Source organism: Podarcis gaigeae (assembly GCF_964106915.1).
Source record: "Podarcis gaigeae genome assembly, chromosome: 17".
NCBI classification, from domain to species: Eukaryota; Metazoa; Chordata; class Lepidosauria; order Squamata; family Lacertidae; genus Podarcis; species Podarcis gaigeae.
In genome coordinates this window covers 9,534,843-9,560,029 of record NC_139694.1, presented here as the reverse complement: position 1 = coordinate 9,560,029, position 25,187 = coordinate 9,534,843, and the positions used below count along the sequence as shown (strand labels likewise).

Genomic DNA, 25,187 nt, shown 5'->3' with positions numbered 1-25,187 from the left:
ATTCCTCCCAAGTTGCATAAACTCATGAAGACTTTTGTTCCTTGCATTCGGAATCAGAAAAAGAAAGCCTGGGGAAGTATGTTCAATAGCAGAGTAGCTATAATTCCATCAGGGTAAAGGGCACCCTATTGCTGCTTATATAAAGCAGCTACTAAATTGTAATGCATATCACAATGACTGACCACACAACTGCTGAAAAAAATGACTCTTGGAGCATAACAACCCCGGTTAGGCGCATTTGAGGTTTTCCTTGTTTTGACAAACTAGGCCAATGAAAGCCAACCCCATAATACTTTTACTAGTTTCTAGAGTGCTGCGTTTGTGGCAAAAGACTAATTGCAGCCATAAAACCCTCTTGAAACTGCATCTTTCTTCTGCCTCTGTACTGCCCCTCTGTGGCCTGAGATAAATACTGCAGAACCTGATAAGACTCTTCATTTGCCATATGGATTGTTGCTTTTTGCTCCTCTCATTTGACAGATTCTGGATTTCTGCAAACACCACAGGATCATACCTGTTATTATTGTTGTTCCTTCCCTTTCACACCCTTTCCTCCCATCCTTGTGAAGAGAGCATATGCTGCCAGTCCCCATAAGGAGTCTTGAACTTCAAGAGCTAATTTCTCACTGGAGCAAAATGTGAATAGTTTTTTTTCTTCTTTCTTTCTGTCACTTGCAGGATCTGGGAGACTCCACTCCTCCTGGCTGCCAAAGAGAACAATGTCCAGCTCATCAGGAAATTGATCTCGGATGGTTCCTGTGACGTTTTGCAAAGAGGTACTTATCCTAGGGGGTGTGGGTGGCGCTGCGGGTTAAACCACAGCCTGGGGTGTACCGATCAGAAGGTCGGCAGTTCTAATCCCTGCGACAGGGTGAGCTCCCGTTGCTCAGTCCCAGCTTCTGCCAACCTAGCAATTTGAAAGCACATCAAAGTGCAAGTAGATAAATATGTACCACTCCAGTGGGAAGGTAAACGGCGTTTCCGTGCGCTGCTCTGGTTCGCCAGAAGCGGCTTAGTCATGCTGGCCACATGACCCGGAAGCTGTATGCCGGCTCCCTCGGCCAATAAAGTGAGATGAGCGCCGCAACCCCAGAGTCGGTCACGACTGGACCTAATGGTCAGGGGTCCCTTTATCTTTACCGTTGCTTATCCTAGACCCCTACCAATGAGAGTGGTGCATGGTCCACTGAAGAGCCACATTAAACTAAATTGCCTTGACCTATCATAGAATCAAATAATTTTAGAGTTGGAAGGGACCATGAGGGTCATCTAGTCCAAGCACCTGCAATGTTTTAGCTTTGGTTCTGTCCAATGGAATTGGTACTGCAGCCTAGTTTGTACTATCTAGGCTGGTGTCCTAAGGCGAGCCACTTCTCAAATACCCCATATCACTTGGGTGCATTCCTTATCTTTATTTATACTTACAAGCCATACTAGAGGGATAGGGGAAGCAGCCTCCCCTTTTTTGGTCACATGGCCACCACGTTCACAAAGTGAGGGTCAGAGAGTCTAATTTTCACAACAAAAGGGGACATATGTGTGGGGGGGGGGACTGAACTGTCCCTTGTCCCCTGCCTGTCACAAACGAGATGTAGCCTATGTGGTGCCCTCCACATGATACTGGAGTACAGCTCCAGAAAGCATGGCCAAAGGTCATGGATGATGGAAGTTGTAGTCCAAAAGGGAAAGGATGATGGAAGTTGTAGTCCAACAACATCTTGATGAACACCACATTGACTATCCCAGACTTACAGACACTCTTCTTTCTTCACACCTCTACCAGAGTTTGAGTTGGGAGAAAAGTGTCTGAAACAATGGAATTTGAGCATGTGACTTTGCTCACTCACTCTCTTAAAATGTCCCCTTTTCACTATAAAAATAGAACTTTTCATCCACCCATGGGCTTGAATGTGAACAAGTCAGGCACCTGGATGCATAGATGTCTAGCTCGGCCCTAAGTGCAGCTCAGTCTTAGGTGACCTTTGTGTTTCTCTCATCCTGCGCAGGAGCGGTGGGGGAGACAGCCCTGCACATAGCTGCTCTCTACGATAACACGGAAGCTGCAGAGGTGCTCCTGGAGCTGGCTCCAGAACTCATTAATGAAAAGATGACGTCAGAACTCTATGAAGGTAATTGTTGTCAAAATGCAGATTGCAATTCGAATAGAAAAAGATGAGCAGTTATAATATTTGCAAACTCGTAGCATAATGCGAAATGGATAACAACAGACAAAATTCATGTATGACAATGAGTGGAAGTTTGTCCTTTTGCTTTTGCAATAGCTGATAAAGGGTAGTGCAGAAGAAGTGGAGCAGAAATGGTTTTAGAGAGAGATGGAAATCCCAAATACAGGATTCAAAAGATGTGTGTCATTATTTTTCTCATTAAATAAAACCTCTGAAGCATGGGGTGGAATTCAGTGTTGTGCACTTCCAATTGTTCTGTTTGTGAAAGCATCTTGGCTTGCCAGATGGAAGGATCTTCCTCTCTCCTCCACCCCATGTGTTGATCCAAGGGGTTCTCTTAACTCCTCAAGCAAATTTGGGGGATACAGGAGGGCGAGAGAGGGGGAAGTCCTATTGCACAAATGCAATTCCTTTAGTAGGCGTCTGTTGATAGGGTTGGTTAGGTGAAACTCACCTATCTTGTTTTTAAATGGCTCCGAAAAACAAAATGTTGCTATCAAGTCTGCTAGCATTTGACAGAGTAACACTCCCAAAGGATCGGTGCAGAGAATGTCCTGGTGTGAGTCTTTAATGGAAGGTTTGCTTTGTTTGTTTAATGTGAATTGCAGGACAAACACCTCTCCACATTGCAGCGATCAATCAGAATATAAACCTAGTGAAATGTCTGGTCAAGAAAGGGGCACACATCTCCACTCCTCGAGCTACAGGACTCTTCTTCAGGCGCAACCCCAAAAGCCTCTTCTACTTTGGTATGATTTTTCATCGGCTGCTCTAGAGAACAAGATTGCTTCTGGTAGCAGGAGAAAGGTTGTGCCCCACAAGGTTTAGCAGAGCTTTCCAAACTGTGTGTCTTGACACGTTCATGTGTTGTGTGAACACTCCCCACACTCCTCCCAGGGCTGGAAAGGGATTAGTTTAACCTCTGGTTTGCTAGTAAAACAAGGAAGGTCGCTGAATCTCTCCTGGAAGAGTGTTCCACAGCATAGGACCAGCAGCACTGAATGCCCAACTCCTAGTGGAGGTCAATCGGGCTTCTGTAATGCGGGGGACAATTTGGTGCCTCTCTTCAAAACCAGCACCCCAAGCAAGTTCAGACAGTGGCTCTGCCCTTCACATCTAGAATTGCCATTTAGCAACAAGCAATAGATTTCCTAAGGGACACGGGTGGCGCTGTGGGTTAAACCACAGAGCCTAGGACTTGCTGATCAGAAGGTTGGCGATTCAAATCCCCACAACGGGGTGAGCTCCCGTTGCTCGGTCGCTGCTCCTGCCAACCTAGCAGTTCAAAAGCACGTCAAAGTACAAGTAGATAAATAGGTATCGCTCCAGTGGAAGGTAAACAGCGTTTCCGTGCGCTGCTCTGGTTCGCCAGAAGCAGCTTAGTCATGCTGGCCACATGACCCGGAAGCTGTATGCCGGCTCCCTCGGCCAATAAAGCGAGATCAGCACCGCATCCCCAGAGTCGTCCGCGACTGGATCTAATGGTCAGGGGCCCCTTTACCTTTACTTAATATATTTCTTAGTAATGTTGGGTGCAACACCTATGGCTGTAATAATGCCCAATTCATACGGACAAGCCACCAAGTGATGAGAGAAAACACCCTTGACACCAGTTGCATTGAATAAGGAAGAAAGACAGTTAGACAGACAACACTGTCCCAGACATAAAAACCAACTTGTTCTAGACAAAATTATTTTCCAGCCCCAATTACAAATGGAATGACCTATTTAAATTTCAGCCTGATACCTCCCGGACCCACACCTCCAATGATCTGCTTTGTTGAGATAAGGATTCCCCCCCCCCCTTCATGCTGCTAGATAGAACCATTACAGATGCATAAATGTCCCACAGCAGGCAGTCTTATAAGAGGCATTCTCTGCATGAAAAAGGAGGAATGTCTCTTCTAAGAAGGCAGCCATCACCTACAGCTTTTGTAACCACCTGTATCTTCTGTGTGATTAATCAGGGGGCACCTTATTAATGAATGAAAAAATAATTAGTCTAACCAGACTTTGCCAACTTGGTGCCTTCCAGATGTTTTGGACCACAACTCCCATCATCCCCAGCCATCAGGTGCTCCTGAGGGTGATGGGAACTATAGTCAAATCATCTGGAGGGCACCAGGTTGTCAAACGCTGGTTCAACCAACGAGCCAGCCAAATGTTGTAGCCTTAATTACTAAACTTCAGAGAAATATCCCCTCCCCCTCCAAAGGCTTGGGTCCTGTTTTAATCCTGTTTTGTCCCATGTATTCCTCTTCAGGGGAGCATATTTTATCCTTTGCCGCCTGCACAGGAAATGAGGAAATTGTCAGCCTCTTGGTGGAAAATGGAGCCGATATAAGGGCACAAGATTCTCTAGGTAAGAGACCTGCAGTCAGAAGGAGAATTAATTTCTTCTTTGTAGTAAAATAGGGCAAATATTTTTTTCTGGGTTGACCATGGTAGAAGCCAATGAGTTGAAATTTGAGGTGGAAGACATCTAATTAAATATCATCTTGCTGCAAATGCACCCATAAGCCGGACAAATCACACCTGCGCCATTCCTTGTCTAAGAAAGAAAGTTGTTATTAGATTAAGACATGCATTGCTATAATGATTGCATGCTTTAAACTGATTCATGGCTCAGGCAATTATATTTACATACCAGCCCCTCAATACTAATTAGCCTTAAGCTGATTAATCAATCTATGACATTTTAAACGGGGGGGGGGGGTAATTGTTTTCGTTTGTTACTATGTTCTGTATTTTTGTGTTTTAATAATGTAAACCGCCCTATGAGTCTTGGATGAAGGGCAGAATAGAAATGTAATTAAATAAATAAAATAAAGCAGCATATCACAAAAGTGTTCATATACTGAGGGGGTGGTAATTTTATATGTGTATATTTGCTCGATCACTGAACTAATTACAAGTGTGTGACGAATGACCAATAGCCCATTATTAGACAAAGGATGCTACAGGTGAAATTTATCTTGTTTATGAAGTGGGTTTTTCTTTACAATTTTAATTCTAGTTTCTATTCTTTCTTAAAAAGGACATTTTTAATGCATTATTTTTCATTGCCTGTGACATCCCACAGCTGAAACAGCCTCAAAAAAAATGCCAGGTGGTGCTCAGTGCTCAACCATAATCTTTAAAATTGGCCCCATCAGTTTAACATTGATTTAATCAAATCCCGTATTTTTTGCTCTATAAGACTCACCTTTTCCCTCCTAAAAAGTAAGGGGAAATGTCTGTGCATGTCTGGAGCGAATGCAGGCTGCACAGCTATCCCAGAAGCCAGAACAGCAAGAGGGATTGCTGCTTTCACTGCCCTCTTGCTGTTCTGGCTTCTGGGATTCAGAATAATTTTTTTCTTGTTTTCCTCCTCCAAAAACTAGATGCATCTTATGGTCTGGTGCGTCTTATAGATCGAAAAAATACGGTACTTCCATTGGTTTAAATCTACTGATCACTCCTGAGCAGAGCTTTCACTTTATTAAATAATCTGATATTAGCACAGTAAGCATTACCACTCACCTGCTGTGTTTTGTAACTTCGATTCCCTGAATATGGTTCTCTTATGCTGTTTCCATTTCAGGTAACACTGTTCTTCATGTCCTGGTGCTTCAACCCAACAGGACCTTTGCCTGCCAGATGTACAGCCTGCTGCTTGCCTATGACAAACGAGAGGCTGGCCTGGGACCTTTCGACTTGATCCAAAACCACGAAGGCCTCACTCCATTCAAACTGGCTGGAGTCGAGGGCAACACTGTGGTGAGCACACAGTCCGACTAATCAACGTGGGAGACACCTTGAAGGGGAAAACAAGTTATTTTAAAGCAAATGGAAATTCAAACTTGTGGCCACATGTAGAAAAATTATTTGCACAACCAATAAATTCTAGTGATTTGCGGATCCCCTTTCCTACCTCACTCCAGTTTGCAAAACTGGATTGGTAAACAAGATCATTGCCAAAACAAGGGTTTGGATTTGATATCCCGCCTTTCACTCCCTTTAAGGAGTCTCAAAGCGGCTAACATTCTCCTTTCCCTTCCTCCCCCACAACAAACACTCTGTGAGGTGAGTGGGGCTGAGAGACTTCAAAGAAGTGTGACTAGCCCAAGGTCACCCAGCAGCTGCAGGTGGAGGAGCGGAGACACGAACCCGGTTCCCCAGATTATGAGACTACCGCTCTTAACCACTACACCACACTGGCTCTCAACGACTATTCGGAAATGTATGCAGTAGATTAATTATGCACCGGGCTTGGCTTCCAGGTTTGCTCATGCCCAATTAGGTGAACAAGTACAAAAATTTCAAAGGTAGCTAGGTTTCATCTGTTCGAATATTGTTTCAGGAAGTGCAAATTAAGTAGGTTTTGGGGTCAATGAATTTTCACCCAAATGACAACAATAAGCTCTGCCCCCCGACCCAAACAGTCCAACACCAAGTTTTGGATTTTCTGTAACCTTTGCTGTCTTTCTTCAGATGTTCCAGCACCTTATGCAGAAGCGAAAGCACGTGATGTGGTCCTTTGGGCCCATTAACAACATTTTCTACGACTTAACGGAAATAGACTCCTGGAACGAAGACCAGCCTTTTCTAGAGCTTATTGTCTCAACTAAGAGAAGAGAGGTACTGTGGAACTCAGATACTTTTTTTTGGGTCTTTGTGGAAAAGAGGACTTGTGCTGGTATTATGGAAGGAGCAATCTGAGTGGTCCTTATCCCAGCTGTTCGTACAATCCACAGTGTTTAGGACTTCCTTGGCCAGCTGATGAAAGGAAGAAGGAGAAAAAGTGGTGGGATTCCAGAACAGGATTTGCATCACGGACTTCAACTTTGTGGGACAGAGTGAGAGAATGCAGCCTTGCGCTGCAAATACACAAGCTGTCCGTTGGAACATTGCTGAAGCTGCAGGTGACAGTGTAGCTTTCCAGGCTAAATGGCCTGTGCACTTTTCTGTTTTCTCAGTGAAATTAATTAGGCTGTAATACGCACAATATTGGCTACCAAAGCATTACAAGGTTTGAGCAGTATGTATTGATGGAGATGTTTTTTTAACGTCCAGAAATACCAACTTGGGAAAGGACAGAATTATGTGTTACCGGCATGCAGAGCTCTTTAATATATATATATTTCTGAATTTCAAAAGTTTACAAATTAATACATACAGTGGTACCTTGGTTCTCGAACTTAATCCGTTCTGGGAATCCGTTTGAATCCCAAAACTGTTTGAAAACCAAGGCACAGCTACCGATTGGCTGCAGGAGCTTCCTGCACTCAATTGGAAGCCACATTGGACATTCGTCTTCCAAAAAACATTTGCAAACAGGAACACCTCTGGGTTTGCAGTGTTCGGGAGCCAAGCTGTTCAGGAACCAAGGTACCACTGTACTTTCCAGATACACGTTTGTTTCACATTCGACTTCCCCTCTACCCCCTCCATGGTTTCCTCCATAATTTCTAAAATTGCTCCATATTATTAATATTCTGTACCTTATCTTTTCCACACCATTCTCCAACAAGTATTCAACTGCTGCTCTTCATTAAAATCCTACCTGCATTTTTACATGTTCACAACAATTCTTTAAATATTTAGCAAAAGGTTTCCACTCCTCCTTAAAGTCTGCCTCTTCTTGATCTCTTAATTTCCATCGTTAAATTTGCCAATTCGGCACGGCATGCAGAGTTCTTTTTCAAACACTTAGGCATGCTTCCTTGCTTTACGTTGCTTTTCCTCTCAGAACAGAATTCTAGAGATATCATAGCAAAGTTCAGTGCTTTCTTCAAGTCAAAAGAAAAAAAGTCTGTTTTGAAAGGTCTCAAGTACCTCTAAGGATTACAGGAGTATCCAGCAGGAGTAGCCTCTGCACAGTAGCCTTCAGCCTGTAGCAAGCTGGCCCTGTGTCCCCTATTGGCTTCCAGCCTTCATTAGGAAGGGAATGGCGGTTGTGTATTCTGGGGCTTTGCAATCTATTTCAAAATGTAAGTTGCATTGTGGAATATTTTTAAAGATCCAAGAAGCTGCCTCAAATGCTTGCATTAGTAATTGCAGTGGATTCGGTGGGATAATGAAGCCTTAATGCACACACGTCTAGCCTCATGAAACTTGGGCAATTTAGCTTCATTAGTCCTTTCTTTTCCTGTTTGTTTTCCTCCTCCCACTGCAAACTGCTTCTACCCCTCTGGCCCTCCTAAGAACCCCACTAGATACTGCAACTTTCCTTTTCCCCCAGGATGCCCATCATTCAGTATAGGCTGTTGGGAAGCTGCAACAGGGCTAGGGTGGCTGCTAGGGCTAGACTGTCACTTTTCATATGATCCAGAATCTTCCCATGAGTAAAATTCAGAAGCAGAAGCACCGGTTTGGTCAGAGGCAGCGCCTTCGATTTGGCCTCGGAGCCTGAAAACACAGTAATAACAAGGGCTCCCAAGCTGCAACGCCATTGAGAATAGCCAATTATTCTGAAGCCTTGACCACTGATTTACTGAAAACCCCATTTGAAAAAAGTGTGTGTGTGTGTGTATTATGACCTTGGCAAACTGCAACTGCTTAAGACTGCAGCTCAGTGATACAGTACATGCTTTGTAGTCCAAATTTCCCAGGTTTGAACTTTGGCAATGCAGCTCTGTTGCCCCCGAAAAACAAATGGTTTGCCTGTTAAGACTCTGCAAACCCTGCTGTGAAAGTTCCATATGCTGCTTGGCAGTCTTCCCATTAAATTCTATGGCTTGTTTATTACATGGGAAATACTCCACGGACAATAGGCCAGTTAAATGGCTTTGTGGCAGCAACTGTTATCAACCAGCTCGCCTGTATGATTTGGGACATTTGACGTCACCGTACCTTAGTTTCTTTTTTTGACCTCTTTGTACTATCGTAAACATGAAATGGCACTATGGAACGTGGTTGGAAGCACATTCACATATGCAGCCTCGGTCTTTGACTACACCCAACACTACACCCAACATTGCAGCACGCCGCTCTGGCTTGCACAATGTCGTCCTTCTTTCCCTTTCTTTTTCATTATAGGTTTGTTTCAGATCTCCTATGCATTTAGAGCTATAACTAGCCCTAGAGAGTACCATATTTTTTGCTCTATAAGACTCACTTTTTCCCTCCTAAAAAGTAAGGGGAAATGTGTGTGCGTCTTATGGAGCGAATGCAGGCTGCACAGCTATCCCAGAAGCCAGAACAGCAAGAGGGATCGCTGCTTCTGCTGCACAGAGATCCCTCTTGTTGTTCTGGCTTCTGAGATTTTTTTTCTTGTTTTCCTCCTCCAAAAACTAGGTGTGTCTTATGGTCTGGTGCGTCTTATAGCGCAAAAAATACAGTAATTAAAACCCCCATGCACCCTCTGCTGCTTCATACTTCATTTATAGGATTTGCCTCTGAGCATAAATTGCAAATCCTAGATACCACCCATGGGTAATGGATGGCCTATACTGCATACACATCAGCACAATTTCATGTTTTAACAGTAAACTGGAGTCCCTGCCACATGATTTTGGACTTTGTTTCCCTATTTAATCCCTGCAAACAGTATAAATCCAGATTAAATGGTGGAGATGATATGACATGGCATTTTGATAAGGATGACGTCCTGTGGAAGCTGCACAAAACATGCACAGTATCCAACAACAAAGGGATACTGATCTTGTGCATAGGATATAGCCAGTTGGACTGATGGTTTTGCACAAAACGTGCTTGGATTAGGAACACTTAGCAGTAAACTGCCATGTGGGAGTGCCTGCTTCCACCCTCCCTCTCTCCAATCTACCTGCCCCTGTCCTAGGTTGCCTCTCTTTTATTAAATTAATTTCTCATGGCAAGGTAGCAGATCTCTTGCAAGCACCAGCACATAACGAAGGTATTATCTGGCATCCCCATTGAAGTATGTGTCGTACAACTTTTTGGGCCTATCTATTAATGACATCAGTTGCTAGCAGAAGTCACGAGAAGCTATAATCCTATTTTCCACATTGTTCTGTAAACATTTTCCACTTTCCCTCCCCTGTTCTACCTTTTTGGCACCTATATTATTGTAAATCTTGGGTGGCGGTTTCAGATAAGCAAAGTTGCATTTATGCTGGCTGTTAAAACTCCAATAAAAAAAAGATTGCCTTCGCAGCCTGGTGAGCAAACTTCCCCACCTCTGTGTTCCATCCTCCCTTTTATTGCTAACTTTATGCGCCTTCTGTTCACAGCAGCATGTTTGCCATTGAAGGCCTCTTTTCCCTGGATGAGGAACCTGTGGCCTTCCAGATGTTGTTGCATTCCAGCTCCCTTCGGACCCAGCCAGCAATTCTAATGCTTAGGGATGGTGGGATTTGGAGGCTAGCAACACCCAAAGGACCACAGGCTCCCTAGCCCTGACCTATGACCCTTTATCTCTCCCCCACCTTTTTAAAAATCTCTTGCCACTCTTGTTCACTTTCTTGGCCCACCAGAAAACTGTTGTCACCCTTTTGTAGATGCTTCCTCCAGGATATGTATCAGGACTAAGCCAAGAGACGTGCAGTAGAAAATAAAGGTCTGTTCTCATCCAGATCTCCTGCTTGATAGGACCAATCCTAAGCTGCACCCTGAGTTTAACCTTGCCCCCCTCCCCAACACCAGACCCTCCAAGCGTCCCTATTTTCCAGGGACAGTACCAGATTTACCGAAGCAGTCCCAGTTTCTGATTGATCCCGGAATGTCCCGCTTTTCCTCAAGACATCTCCATTTTCATTGGGGAAATGTTGGAAGGTATAGAGTTTTCCAAACCCTTGAGCCCTTTGAAGACAGCCCAGTTTTTAAAAAATGTTTTACAGTGGTACCTCGGGTTAAGTACTTAATTCGTTCCGGAGGTCTGTACTTAACCTGAAACTGTTCATAACCTGAAGCACCACTTTAGCTAATGGGGCCTCCTGCTGCTGCCGCGCCGCCGGAGCACAATTTCTGTTCTTATCCTGAAGCAAAGTTCTTAACCTGAAGCACTATTTCTGGGTTAGCGGAGTCTGTAACCTGAAGCGTATGTAACCTGAAGTGTATGTAACTCGAGGTACCACTGTATTATGCTTTTATATCTGTTGGAAGCTGCCCAGAGTGGTTGGGGCAACCCAGTCAGATGGGTGGGGTATTGATGATGATGATGATGATGGAATAGGACATCTCTATTCTCATCAGAGAAATGTAGGAAGGTATGCCATATAAACAAACCCACACCCATTATGGGGATTAATTGCTATACTGGGCAAAAGCATTTCCTTCGTAAGGTCTGCAAACCCAATAAACATCTTGCCTTATTATTATATGATGTCTGTAGACATTCCCAAAGGACAAATCCTGTCACTATCTGGCCAGTGGAGTGTGCCTCCCCCTGCCCCCAAGCTTTCATGACTGACAGAGAAAGTGAGGGCAGGGCCCTATTTCGCCTCCTCTGCTTCTTCAGGGAAAGCGAATAGAAGCGCGAGACTCCCTTGCAGTTTTCCCCTTCCCCTAGCAGCTCTACAGGCATTTGGGAAGAGGCCCTGTAAGGCATGGCTTCTCCCCACCGCAGATTGCTTGAGTCACAGTAGTCGACAGATTTCCCTCCTCAGGGCAGTTTGTGGGCTGCAGAAACAGAATCGCTTGCGCATCGCAGAAATATGCCCCGTTGTGGGAGGGAAGGAAATGCATTTCCACATATCTGAACTCCGGCAGAAGCTTGCCAAGTTTCTCAGCTGCCTTTGAGGTGCAATTGGTGCCGGTGCTGTTGCTCAGCTCCCATTCATCTCAAGGGAGCATGGAGAGGAGGGTTTCCGGGTGGACTGTGCCATTGGTTCCTTATGTTGTTGCCCTGCCAACATTTTAGCTACTACTACCTCATTATAATCATCATTTTCTCTGCTACTTCTGCAGCAACAGTGTAACATAAATAAATGGGATCTTCCTGCTTTAAATAACTTACCATGTAAAACCTAAGACAGTAAAGTGGTGAAATATACCAGAGTCAAGGGAGGCAGTAAAGGGAGCAAGGGGCACGGATGTGGAAATATTGTAATTTGAGTGTTGTGAAGGGCAAAGAATAACACCGTCTAGGTGTTGTGGCAGAGAGCTTCCCCTTTAAGCAGAAAAAGGCAGAGCTCTTCATATCTGTGCCCCCCCCCCACCTCTACCTACAGCCATCTAATCTGCTCTCTGTTGCACCAGGACATATACACACAACCACTCAAGACTAGGGATGGAAAGAACTGTCCATTTAAATTTTCCTAGTTTCTCATTTGCCCAAGCTAAAAATCAGTTTTCTTATGTTTTGCAGCAGTTTGAAAATCATCAGCATTTTAGGGTGAATTTCTCCTAATAAACGCATTTCTATATGCAGTTTTGACTTGTGTACACCTTTTCGCAAGCTATTTCCCCTGAGTGAATGCATTTTCTGTATGTTAACTTTCACTAGTGTCTTAATTTTTTAAATGTCCCCCTGATGCATGCATTTTTGTAAACAACTGTTGGTTGGAGAAGTCCATCGCAAAATTCAGATCAGTGTGGAATTTCAAAGACGACTGTGTTTTGGTTTCTTATCTCATTATACATGACAAAGCCATTTTTCACCTTCTCACCCCTTGCTTTTTCCTGTAAGACCTATTGCAGTCGTTAAGAGTCGTCAACAGGCTCATCACAGCTATCTGCCAATCACCCATTCCCACCACCCTTCTGAGTAATACCCCTCCCCACCTTCTCACTATATAGAAGGGTCTGGATACTTCTGTTTCAGTGTATCTGAAGAAGTGTGCATGCACACGAAAGCTCATACCAAGAACTAACGTAGTTGGTCTTTAAGGTGCTACTGGAAGGAATTTTGTTTTGTTTTGACTATGGCAGACCAACACGGCTACCTATCTGTAACTGTGTTTTGGTTTGTACATGGTTTCAGAAAGTACAGATTTGAGAGATTCAGCTTTAAATGCGAACTGAATCCTATTTCTCCTCCATCCTTGTTCACGACAGATAAGCAGTCTAACCCTTTTGTTCATGCTTTGGAAAGCAGCCCTGCCAAATGTTTGCAGAGATCTGCACTCATTCTCCTCTAAGAATTCGCTCTCACTTGGTATGGAAATGAGAGAGAGAGAGAGAGAGAGAGAGAGAGAGAGAAGGAGAGAGAGAGAGAGCTTTGTGGAGATACATTTTTTGTTGAAATGTGTTTCTTCCATCCTCCCTTCAAACTGTGTCCCAGTAAGAAATGTCTTTTGGAGCTAAAGTCAATCTCTGCTTCTTCCCAACAGGCTCGTCGCATCCTAGACATCACGCCAGTTAAGGAGCTTGTGAGTCTGAAGTGGAACACTTATGGGCGCCCATACTTCTGCTTCCTGGCATTATTTTATGTCCTGTACATTATCTGCTTCACCATGTCCTGCATTTACAGACCTCTGAAATCACGGTCAGAAAATCAAACAGATGAGCGGGACATGACCATTGCTGTGCAGAAAACGCTGCAGGTGTGTATGTGTGTGTTTCCTCCTGTTAAAATTCAATTATTTTTGTTAATAGCCTCTTATATAAATAAACAGGCCTGTTCTATTGGTCCACGTTTCTCAGTGAATCCATGCATGTTGCAAAACGAGGCAGGAACAAATAGTAAAACCCTAAAAGGATTAAAAGGGCTTTATACCACTTAAGATTGCAGGTGGGGAAAGCTGTATCTCACTTTTGAATACATCCATACTTAAAATAAAGGGACGCGGGTGGTGCTGTGGTCTAAACCATTGAGCCCTAAGGCTTGCCAATCAGAAGGTTGGCGGGTGAGCTCCCGTTGCTCTGTCCCAGCTCCTGCCAACATAGCAGTTCGAAAGCATGTCAAAGTGCAAGTAGATAAATAGGTACCGTTCCAGCAGGAAGGTAAATGGCATTTCCGTGCGCTGTTCTGGTTTTGCTTAGTCATGCTGGCCACATAACCCAGAAAAACTGTCTGCGGACAAACGTTGAGCGCCGCAACCCCAGAGTCAATCGCAAGTGGACTTAACTGTTAGGGGTCCTTTACCTTTTAATACTTAAAATAACTACCATAGCAGAGACACAGCTAGGCTGGAACCTTTCTCCCTGAAGTTCAACATTTTGAAAAATTGCATCTCCCCACGTGCAGCCTGAAATGGCAGCAATCCACTCTTCCATCTCAGTGAGTTGATTGCATCTATCGCCATAGGGAGAGTTTGGAGAAGGCAAAGAGATAATCCAGGAAACCCGGGTGCATTCCAGCTATGTATTTATCCATGTAAAAGTTTATTGGCTGTGGTCTTTTTAAAGTTATTAATTGTGCCTGCAAAGTGCAAAGTAAACAACATTTATGAACTTTCAAAGCTGAAACAAGAACAGAAAGAAAACAGAAGAATATGAATACAAAGCAGTGTAAAAAACAAAACCCCATTTTTTAAGATGCCTAGAAGCAATGGGGGGAAATCACGGGTCGAGCCTTCCCAAGTTCAACGTGTCGCTTTTTCAGGGCTTTCTCATCTCCTTATTTGTTCACTAACCAGTCGTCCTTTCTTCTCTGTTTTTAGGAGTCCTATCAGACATATGAAGATCATCTCAGGCTGGTGGGGGAGCTGATCACTGTGATAGGAGCCATGGCAATTTTGCTCCTAGAGGTGAGGAAAACCAGCAACAGCTATTGTTCAAACGAAACCAAAACCAGTCCAGGAGCTCCATCTTCCATTTGGGTCGGCGCTGAACTGTTGTGCTTTAATAGAGCATATCTTGATGATGATGATGATAATAATTTATTATTTATACCCCGCCCATCTGGCTGAGTCTCCCCAGCCACTCTGGGCTGCTCCCAATCAAATGTTAAAAATAATACAGCATTAAATATTAAAAACTTCCCTAAACAGGGCTGCCTTCAGATGTCTTTTAAAGATAGGATAACTGCTTATTTCCTTCACATCTGAAGGGAGGATGTTCCACAGGGTGGGCGCCACCACCGAGAAGGCCCTCTGTCTGTTTCCCTGTTATCTCACTTCTCACAATGAGGGAAGCGCCAGAAGGCCCTTGGCGCTGGATCTCAGTGTCCGGGCTGAACGATGGGGGTGGTGATTACAAAATTTTGAAGCCAGTTCAGTTGTCAACATTTCCTCCAGAAAACCATGGGCACTGTAGTTTGGCCAAGCACTTCCAACTAGTAGCAAACAACAGTGCAAACTATACATGACTTGATTACTATAATCAGCAGCTACCTATCTTGCAGAGTGAAAGAAGGCAATCCAGCTTGTTGTTGATTTTATGCATTGAGTCAAATATAGTTTGTGGTATTTATGCTGCCTGCTTGGAAGTGTTTGGCCAATACACCCCAAATCTCTGGAGTAGATTCTACCTTGCCACTACTATCCACATGATCTATGCTTGACTTTATTCAATAGACTCGGGGAAGCTTATATTTTAAAATTACTTATTTTGGGGAGCATATCACTTCCACAACAGATCTTAATCTCCTCCCTAATACCCCTTAGACCCTTAAACTGGTACCTAGGAGACAGAAAAGCCCAAGGTGTTGTTGTTATATACCATCGTTTACCAAAAGATCCCAGGACATTGTACAACATTAAGAACACATTTTACGCAGCATAATAATAATTACATAACATAAAGCATAATAATAGGCAGCATAATAAAAAAGTAATCATAATGAGGGTAGGCTGCTGGGCTAGACCAAATAGCTATGAGGGCACAAGTAGCTCCAGCTCTGGGTGAAAAACAGCTGTTCCTTTCTAAGTGGTGCAATTGTTTCAGATTCCAGATATTCTAAGAGTTGGAGCCACTAAGTATTTTGGACGAACCATCCTGGGAGGACCTTTCCACATCATCATGTGAGTCTCTACATCTCCAAAACTCATAAAAAACCCTCCTTTACTAACCTGCTCTCTGTCTCTTATTCCCCATCTACCCACCTCTTTTATGGGCTTCTTCTATCCCAGATCTCTTTCTTTGGAAATCTCTCTCAGAGAGTCACAACTAACATTTTCTGCCTGAAGTCAAAATGTGAGTGAATTAGTCAGTTTTATTCCTCAGCTGGTAGTTCTGAAGAATTTCGAGAGAAGCTAGTCTCTCAAGAGGACGCAGCGATAGCCTCTAGGTTGTTCGCTGGGTTTTCCCTAGAGTAAAATCTACCTCCATTCTTTCCCCTTCTATCTTTTCACGCTAGATCCCTCCCAAGCAGACGAAGGCTGCGTCAAGGGGGCAAGCTCCTCCTCTGGGCTTGTCTGGCCCATTGCTCAGCCATGTGCATCATTCTCCTTGATCAAGATGTCAGAGGGGGAGACTAGCCAGCAGGAGTGGGACAGGATTCTTCTGATTCCTCTGTGCCTGAGTCTGCACTCACATTGTGACTCTCAGCTTCTAAGCCTTTCCTGGAAGGCTCTCCTTCTCTTGCCCCTCTTGATTGCTCAATCTCCTGCTTCTAGCACCTCCCAGCTTGTCCCTTCTGCAGATTGCTCTTCAGTGTTCCACTACCAGGATCTGGGATCTAAGTTGTCTTCTTCTGTGCCCTCCTTGGGGAGCTCTTGGGTGGACAGCTCCAAGCTTTCTCATCCAGCCAATCCCTGACAGCGGGATAACCGCCTGTAGGTGTCCACATTCCTGACCGTACCATTTCCTTCGCAGCATCGTGTATGCATGTTTGATCCTGGTGACCATGGTAATGCGACTCACAAGCACCGATGGAGAGGTGGTACCCATGTCCTGTGCCTTGGTTCTGGGCTGGTGCAACATCATGTATTTTGCTCGAGGGTTTCAGATGCTTGGCCCCTTCACAATTATGATACAGAAGGTGAGGAATGCCACCTGGCCTTGTTGCAAATACAGATACATGAATTCAAGATTCTGTCTCCCATTTGCCTCCTATCTAAACTTCCTTCCAGAAGAATCTGTTGCGTAGAAAGGACTAAAATGGCTGGCCATGACAGGAATAGACTCCAAAAGCAGGAGCAAAATGCTTTAAATGCCAACAGGTTTTTTCCAAAGCCACCTAAGATTTGCCTTGCTGAATCAGACTAATGGCCTATCTGTTCCAGCAATCTGGAGCTGGCCATTTGAGGATAGCTACAGCCTGTGAAGGGACGCGGGTGGCGCTGTGGGTTAAACCACAGAGCCTAGGGCTTGCCGATCAGAAGGTCAGCGGTTCGAATCCCCGCGACGGGGTGAGCTCCCATTGCTCGGTCCCTGCTCCTGCCCACCTAGCATATCAAAGGGCAAGTAGATAAATAGGTACCGCTCTGGCGGGAAGGTAAACAGTGTTTCCGTGTGCTGCTCTGGTTTACCAGAAGTGGCTTAGTCATGCTGGCCACATGACCTGGAAACTGTACGCCAGCTCCCTCGGCCAATAAAGCGAGATGAGCGCCACAACCCCAGAGTCGGACACAACTGGACCTAATGGTCAGGGGTCCCTTTCCCTTTACCTTTACAGCCTGCGAACCTACCTAGTCTACCTTTAATTGTCCAAACTAGATATGTATTGGGTGGGAAATAACTGTGCTGTGGACAGCTTGGATTTCACAACATCTCATTTCTCTCCTTCCTTCAGATGATCTTTGGAGATCTTATACGCTTCTGTGGCCTAATGGCGGTTGTGATACTTGGCTTTGCATCAGGTGAGACAGAAACGGATGGGTGCATTGAGTGGCCGTGGGGATTCATATCAGTTTTTACTAGGCAAGAATGGAGCTCAGAGGAACTGAGCTTCCAAAGATAGGGGAAGAGAGACAGAGGCAGTGCTAGATTAAAAAGAAGAGATCTGCAGGAAGGATGTAGTGGTGGATGTAGAGAACTGAGCGGAAGGAGTATGGAACTGAGCAAAGACCAAAGGAGGGGGGGAAAGAGCTGGAGTGGAGCCTCATCCTGAGAGAGCAGGGAACTGTGTACTATTGGCATGGAGTCAACAGGCAAGGAAGCTAGGAAAGAGAAGCAAAAGACATGGTGCCTTCAATAGTGTAGGTTCAGTGACAGTACATGCAGCCCATAAACTGGAAAGTACACAATTCTGGAAAGTGCTGGTTTTGACCCATAAAGCCTTAAACGGCTCAGAACCACAATACACCAAGGACCACATCTCTCCGTATGGACCTACCCAGACCCTGAGATCATCCTCTGAGGCCCTTATTCGTGTGCCTCCTCCATGAGAAGCCAGGAGGGTGGTAACACAAGAAAGGGCCTTTTCTGCAGTGGCTCCCCATTTGTCGAATGCTCTCCCCAGAGAGGTTCACCAGGCGAAAAAACATTCCTCTTTAACCAGGCCTTTGGCTGGTTTACATCCGATGGCCTTTTAAAGCGTGTTGTGGAAGGGGGGATTACTGGGTTGTCTTTGTCTTTGTTTTTATTATGCATTTTCTGTTTTTTGTATTGTGATTTTATGTTGTGAACTGCTCTGAGATCTATGGGTATAGGGCAGTTATTTTTATTATTTTTATTATTATTATTGCTGCTATTGTTACTAATATTGTTATTATTAATAGAATGCACCCTGTGCCCTTTCCCTTGACATCTTCTGTAATTGACCAGCCCTCTTTGTGTCCTTCCTTCCTTCCTTCCTTCATTCTGCCACCAGCCTTTTACATCATCTTCCAGACAGAGGACCCGAATGGTGTGGGCCATTTCTACAACTACCCCATGTCTCTCTTCAGCACCTTCGAACTGTTCCTGACCATCATTGACGGACCTGCCAACTACGAAGTGGACCTACCGTTCATGTTCAGCGTAGTGTACTTTGCTTTTGCGATCATTGCCACTCTGCTCATGCTGAACCTGCTTATTGCCATGATGGGCGACACCCACTGGCGGGTGGCCAGCGAACGGGATGAGCTTTGGAGAGCACAGGTGAGAACATAATGTGAGCATGGCAGAGATTCTAGTGACACGAGAATGAGAAGTGCCACAAAGGCCACCTCTGCTTGCACAATTTACACTAGTTTCAGTTTGGTTTGAGTTCCATGGCTCCCAGGCAAGGAACCCTGGGAATTCTGGTCCTGTAGACAGCCTGGGGATTTCTGAATAAGAATTCTCAGCACTTCAGTCTGCACTTGGTCAAGTAATTGGAGGAAAGCCACAATCCGAAGAGCCAACTTGCCCTGCTATTGAAGGGGGCCGACGTCTGATGTCATGCACCACATCTTGGGACACACTCACGTGGCACACCATGCCACCACTCAACATTGAGGGGCCTGGCTCCCTCCTTAAGAATTTCAGGGGGGAGGCAAAGTGCCTCACAGCCCCTCTGCTGGCACGCCTGACCTTAGTCATGAAACTGGCTTCCTCTAGATTGAGTGTGTAAAAATTGTAGCTATTGATAGTGTCTGCCGCTGCTTCTCTAGCTATGATATAGATGTTACCTTATAGCCTTATATTACCTCAAATATCACTTCATTTTTTAAAAAAAGTAGTTGTTCTCCATTATTAATCTGAATTGCATCCAGTAAAGTTTAAAATTCAGATAATCTGAAACAGATTGATTTCTGAATACGAACCTGTCAAGTTGAAGGATTGCCCCCTGACCTTCTGTTCTTCTTCAGGTTGTTGCCACTACAGTCATGCTTGAGCGGAAACTCCCACGATGCCTCTGGCCTCGCTCTGGCATCTGTGGACGAGAGTATGGACTAGGGGACAGGTGGTTTCTCAGGTGAGTCCCTTTTGTCTAGTGCTGTATTTGCATGCAGGAATGAATGAATTTGATGGCACAGCAATTGCAGCTGTGTGTCTGTCTGTCATCTGTCTATCTATCTATCAATCATCTATCTATCTATATCTATCTATCAATCATCTATCTCTCTATCTATCATCTATCTATCACAGGCTTCCTCAACCTCGGCCCTCCAGATATTTTTGGCCTACAACTCCCATGATTCCTAGCTAGCAGGACCAGTGGTCAGGGATGATGGGAATTGTAGTCTCAAAACATCTGGAGGGCCAAGGTTGAGGAAGCCTGATCTATCATCTATCTATCTATCTATCTATCATCTATCTATCTATCTATCTATCTATCTATCTATCTATCTATATCTATCTATCTATCTATCTATCATCTATCTATATCTATCTATCAATCATCTATCTCTCTATCTATCATCTATCTATCACAGGCTTCCTCAACCTCGGCCCTCCAGATATTTTTGGCCTACAACTCCCATGATTCCTAGCTAGCAGGACCAGTGGTCAGGGATGATGGGAATTGTAGTCTCAAAACATCTGGAGGGCCAAGGTTGAGGAAGCCTGATCTATCATCTATCTATCTATCTATCTATCTATCTATCTATCTAATCTATCATCTATCTCTATCATCTGTCTTCTATCTAATGACAACATAGGAAGCAGCTAAGTCAGACCATTAAGTGACTTGCAGCTCTCTTGGTTAGAGCTTGCTGCTGATAACACCAAGCTTGCCTTATTGGTAGTAGACATTGGAGAAAAGTCCTTCACCTCATTGTTTTTAATCCGCGCAGGGTGGAAGAGCGTTTGGATGCCAGCAAGCAGAAGATGCTTCGCTATGCAGAGGCCTTTAAGGGCCAAGACAAAGAGGATCTGGACAAGTTATCCGGGAAGCTAGAGCTGGATGATCCTTTCCGCAAGGAACCGTCGCCAACCGTCTCGCGGAGCACAACCCAGAGTAGTTTCCACCGCGGTTGGCAAATCCTGCGGAAAAACACCTTCAGCCACCTACGCGGGGAAGTGAACCACGCCTTGGAAGAAGAGGTCTACCATGTCTGAGATGGTGCTTTGCTGACTGCACACTACTGGTGCTTTGCAATGCATCATTAATTTCTCAAGGTGCTGGAGGGATCTTGTGGCAGCTTTATCAGCTTTGTAAGAACATAAGAAGAGTTCTGCTGGTTCAGGCCAAAGGCTCATCTTGTCCAGCATCCTGTTCTCACAGTGGGAGAACAGATCTGTTCTCACAGATTCCCACTGGAAGTCTGCAAGCAGGAGCTGAGCGCAACGGCACCCAGTTCTTGCGATCTTGTGGCAGCGTCCCATGAGTTCATCACATCTCTCTCAAGTGCGCTGCCTCTGCACTTCAGTGCAACAGACCCGAGGCACCATGGGATGTGTATTTCCTCCCTGCAGAAATTATTCTAAGGACAGCACCAGAGTTTTACCTGCATCAAAGGGGTTTTCATTGGGAGTTCAGTTACGACCCAATCAATAGTTCCTATCTCTCAGCATGTTCCCGGGCAACATTCCACAAAAACTTCCCTATTCTCTGAAGAGTCAGCACTATGGAAATTTTAAATCTAATATGAAGGGGGGGGCGGACATTATTTAAATTCAGAGAGCTGGCTAAATCTGACACAGCAACTGAGCAGACTGTCAACAGACAGCTAGCCAGCATTCCAGGGACCCTTAAAGAGTACGGACATCATCTCAACTAAGTACATTTGCACACTGCTACAGAGTGGGTTCTGCTTTTTGAGTATGTGCACTTTAAGCCAAATGTGTGACGCTGGATTTTATCCCAGGTTGAACTTTTCTAGGGCCGTGTCATTGGACTCCTCTGTTCTTGAAAAAGCAGGATTAAGGCCATTTTTTCCTTGGCTGAATTGACCTGCTAATATTCGCTATTGCGGGGTGGGATGGGGGGGGGTCAGGGAAAGAGGTTTATGAACTCATTTGTGTTCGCGTACAACTGCCACTACTTCTCCTTGCGCAAGGAGACGGAAGCCTGTCGTGTCCGTCTTACCAGCTGTTGCAAGTTCTTGGGCACATAGTTTGTGGGGAAGTGCCGTCTTGCTGATAACCCACAGTAGTATTTTACGGTGCCTGATTATGAGGGGAGAGCAAATGTGAGGCAGGATCCGGGTGTACAGATTGCAATCCAGATAGCATAGCGGTTGCTGGTGAATATAGGTGCATAAAGCTCTTGGACCCTTCTGAGAACTGTTATCCCCAAATTCTGCTTAAAGTAGATCTGGAGTTCAAATAAAATAGCCAAGCTAGCTCAATTTTTTATTATGAGTTTTGCACATCCATCAGTGGCTCCTTGCCTTTGTCTTTACAGTCAGGTGAACTTGTGAAGTTCCTGCTCAGGAAGAAGAAGAGAAAAAAACACCTGCAGAGTCAAACTTAGTAAAACGTTTCAGGGGGGCTTTCATGCTTCCGGGACTTTGAACTTGAGATGGCCTTTCATGAAGGATACAACTTAGAAGGGAGACTCATCTTTTCACAAGAACAGTGAGAGTGAGACCGGTGCTTCTACAGTCTCCCTCCAGCTTTATCATCACTTTGAATTTCATTACAGAAGGAAAACAAGAACCGGTCATTACTTAAAGTGAAGGAGTGACTTAAGATTGCTGCCTCTCCAACTGCAGAACTCAGTGGAAAGTTACCCACATTCCTCTGTAGCAAGAGCAGTGAGGAGAGGTCTCAGCTAGCCAAAGGAAATGTACTTGCACAGAATATTTTTGAGGCACCTTGACTGCTAAAAACGCTTTGTACTGTGACAGTTCCTATCATGGAATTAGTTTGGGCTGTGGCTTCAACCAGGGTTTCTGAGGGTTTGGTTGTCGTCGTCCCCATTTTCATTCCTAACTTGAATTCCATTTTCTATCCATATTTTCCCTCAACTGGGCAGATTCCAAACTGTGTTCCAGGATTATTTTTATTTTCTTCACTGAGAAGCAAAGTAATGGTGTAGAAGCATCCCTGAAAAATGCCTTGTCCATCACTGCCAGTCTTCTCCAGCTTTGTCCAGTGCAGTGGGGGCTGATTCTACAGTTTATGCAGGGCCTAATAGGCTTGGCCATTTCTCACCTTGAATGGAGTGCACATCTTGAAGATGCCACACAAGCCTTAAGTTATGCCACTGACATGTGGGAGGAAGGCAGGATTGAGGAAGGGCCGTAACACACACATTGCATGCCAAAGGGTCCAGGTTCAATCCCTGACACCTCCAGGTATGTCTGGGAACATCCCCTGTCTAAAACCTTGAAGAGTCACTGCCAGTCAGTGCATGCACTATTGTGCTAGATGGGCCAATGTCCCGATTCTCTGTAGGGTAAGGTGAGCAAACGTTCATTCATTTGCTGTCAAGAAGCAAATTAGCTTTGGGTGGTCTTGCTCACATTTCCATTTTCAGAAGTTGCTCCCTAACATTTGGGGAGTTTGCACTATGCGAAAATGAGAAGTGTGATTTGCACATAGGTAAAAGCATTTCCATGCACTGCTCTGGCTTTGCCAGAAGCGTCTTAGTCATGCTGGCCACATGACCCGGAAAAACTGTCTGCGGACAAACGCCAGCTCCCTCGGCCAATAAAGCGAGATGAGCGCCGCAACCCCAGAGTCATTCGCGACTGGACTTAATTATCAGGGATCCCTTTACCTTTACCTTAAAAGCTGCAGAACTTATGGTGGCAATGGGTTGTGAATTGTTGGCAGTAATTTATGTTTTAATACTTGGGAAGGAGAGTGTGTTAATCGCCTTTCCAATTTTTCCCAAAGAAGCCTTTCTCTTTAGCTATGAAATGCCACTGAGGCTGGTTGAATGCCGTGATTGGCTCATCTCTGCTTAGAGTTCCCCAAAATGTACACACACACACACACACACACCCCTTTCCTCCACCCAGCACTATAAACTTAGTTTTATTTTTATTTTTTCCTTAATAAACACTGAATTTGCATTCATACTCATCCTAATATATAAGATGCTGTTGGTCTGGAAACAGGAAAATTGGAGTGGGAAAAGACTTGGTGAAGGGGCAAGCAGATGAAAAGCTGCATTTCCATGCATACATATTTGGGAATGATTGCAATTGGACAGGGGATATACTTCTGAGTAAATATGCCCAAGACTGTGCTGAAAATGCATAAGATATGATAGGTTACCAGGATGACCGCAGTGGATTCTGTGGGCAATTAAGTACAAAGTTTCACATCTCAAACACAAGCCGAAAATGTAGGGCCAAGTTTATCAAAAGAATCATGGGGATATAGTTGCTACTTTCTGGAACTTGCCACTTCAGGCTCTGAATATCACTGGCCATAGAAAGCTAGCAGTTCAAGCTTTTCTTGGGCATACTAACTTTCTGTGTGCGTGGTTTTGGAAGTGGGGCTTTTTCATAGGGAAGCATTCTGATCGATGTGATCTTTGGCTTGCAGTTTTAAGTGTCACAGTCCAGGTAAAGTGTTACCATACGGTTCTGCTGCTGGTGTAAACTGGCACAGGGATCCTAAGCCCATGAAACATTTTGGTTTTGGAAGCTTTGATCTAAAATGCATATTGCACTTTTTTAAAAAGCTAGGGGAAAGTGATTAACAAATGCAGAAATGTAAGGTTATATATCTGCGTTACAAACTGCATCAGTCTTATACCAGTTTATTGTGCTTTCTCCCAGAAATTTTGGGAACTGTAGTTTGCAGAGGAGCCGAGGATTCTGAAAGCAAACAATAGCCTCACTTAAAATGTACTAGAATTCCCAGGGATCCCTGGCAAAAGGGAATATATTATAAAAAAAAACCACTTCTAAGTAGACATGTATAGGACTGCACTCTTAAGGTCTATATGCAGGCACACTTGAAATCGGTTCACATAACTTGATGTACTGTGCCCACAGTTTCTCAAGCTTACATACAGACTCTGGAAGGAACTGAGCCAAGGCGAGTTGAGATTGGCTGTTTTAATTTACAGGTTTGATTATTATTGTTTGCATTGCACTTTCTAATTCTCTTGTGCAGTGGTACCTCGGGTTACAGACTCTGCTAACCCAGAAATATTACCTTGGGTTAAGAACTTTGCTTCAGGATGAGAACAGGAATTGCGCAGCAGCAGCAGCAGCAGCAGCAGCAGCAGTGGGAGGCCCCATTAGCTAAAGTGGTACCTCAGGTTAAGAACAGTTTTAGGTTAAGAACAGACCTCCAGAACGAATTACCGTATTTTTTGCTCCTGTATTTTTTGCTACCGTATTTTTTCCCTCCTAAAAAGAAAGGGGAAATGTGTGTGCGTCTTATGGAGCGAATGCAGGCTGTGCAGCTATCCCAGAAGCCAGAACAGCAAGAGGCATCACTGCTTTCGCTGCGCAGTGA

At 44.6% G+C, this 25,187-nt stretch overlaps 1 protein-coding gene across 1 annotated transcript in view; it reads left to right on the top strand.

Moving 5' to 3' along the window:
* The window catches only part of TRPV5 (transient receptor potential cation channel subfamily V member 5), a 39,319-nt gene extending 14,405 nt beyond the window's left edge, over positions 1–24,914 (top strand). The window contains exons 2-15 of the mRNA XM_083718864.1: positions 679–776; positions 2,007–2,129; positions 2,795–2,935; positions 4,450–4,548; positions 5,770–5,945; positions 6,660–6,806; positions 13,421–13,633; positions 14,693–14,779; positions 15,918–15,994; positions 16,788–16,953; positions 17,707–17,773; positions 18,727–18,995; positions 19,688–19,794; positions 20,615–24,914. Coding sequence (XP_083574990.1) covers positions 679–776; positions 2,007–2,129; positions 2,795–2,935; positions 4,450–4,548; positions 5,770–5,945; positions 6,660–6,806; positions 13,421–13,633; positions 14,693–14,779; positions 15,918–15,994; positions 16,788–16,953; positions 17,707–17,773; positions 18,727–18,995; positions 19,688–19,794; positions 20,615–20,879 — 2,035 coding nt within the window. The 3' untranslated portion in view covers positions 20,880–24,914. The remainder of the gene's footprint in view (positions 1–678; positions 777–2,006; positions 2,130–2,794; positions 2,936–4,449; positions 4,549–5,769; positions 5,946–6,659; positions 6,807–13,420; positions 13,634–14,692; positions 14,780–15,917; positions 15,995–16,787; positions 16,954–17,706; positions 17,774–18,726; positions 18,996–19,687; positions 19,795–20,614) is intronic.
* The last annotated feature ends 273 nt before the right edge of the window (positions 24,915–25,187 follow it).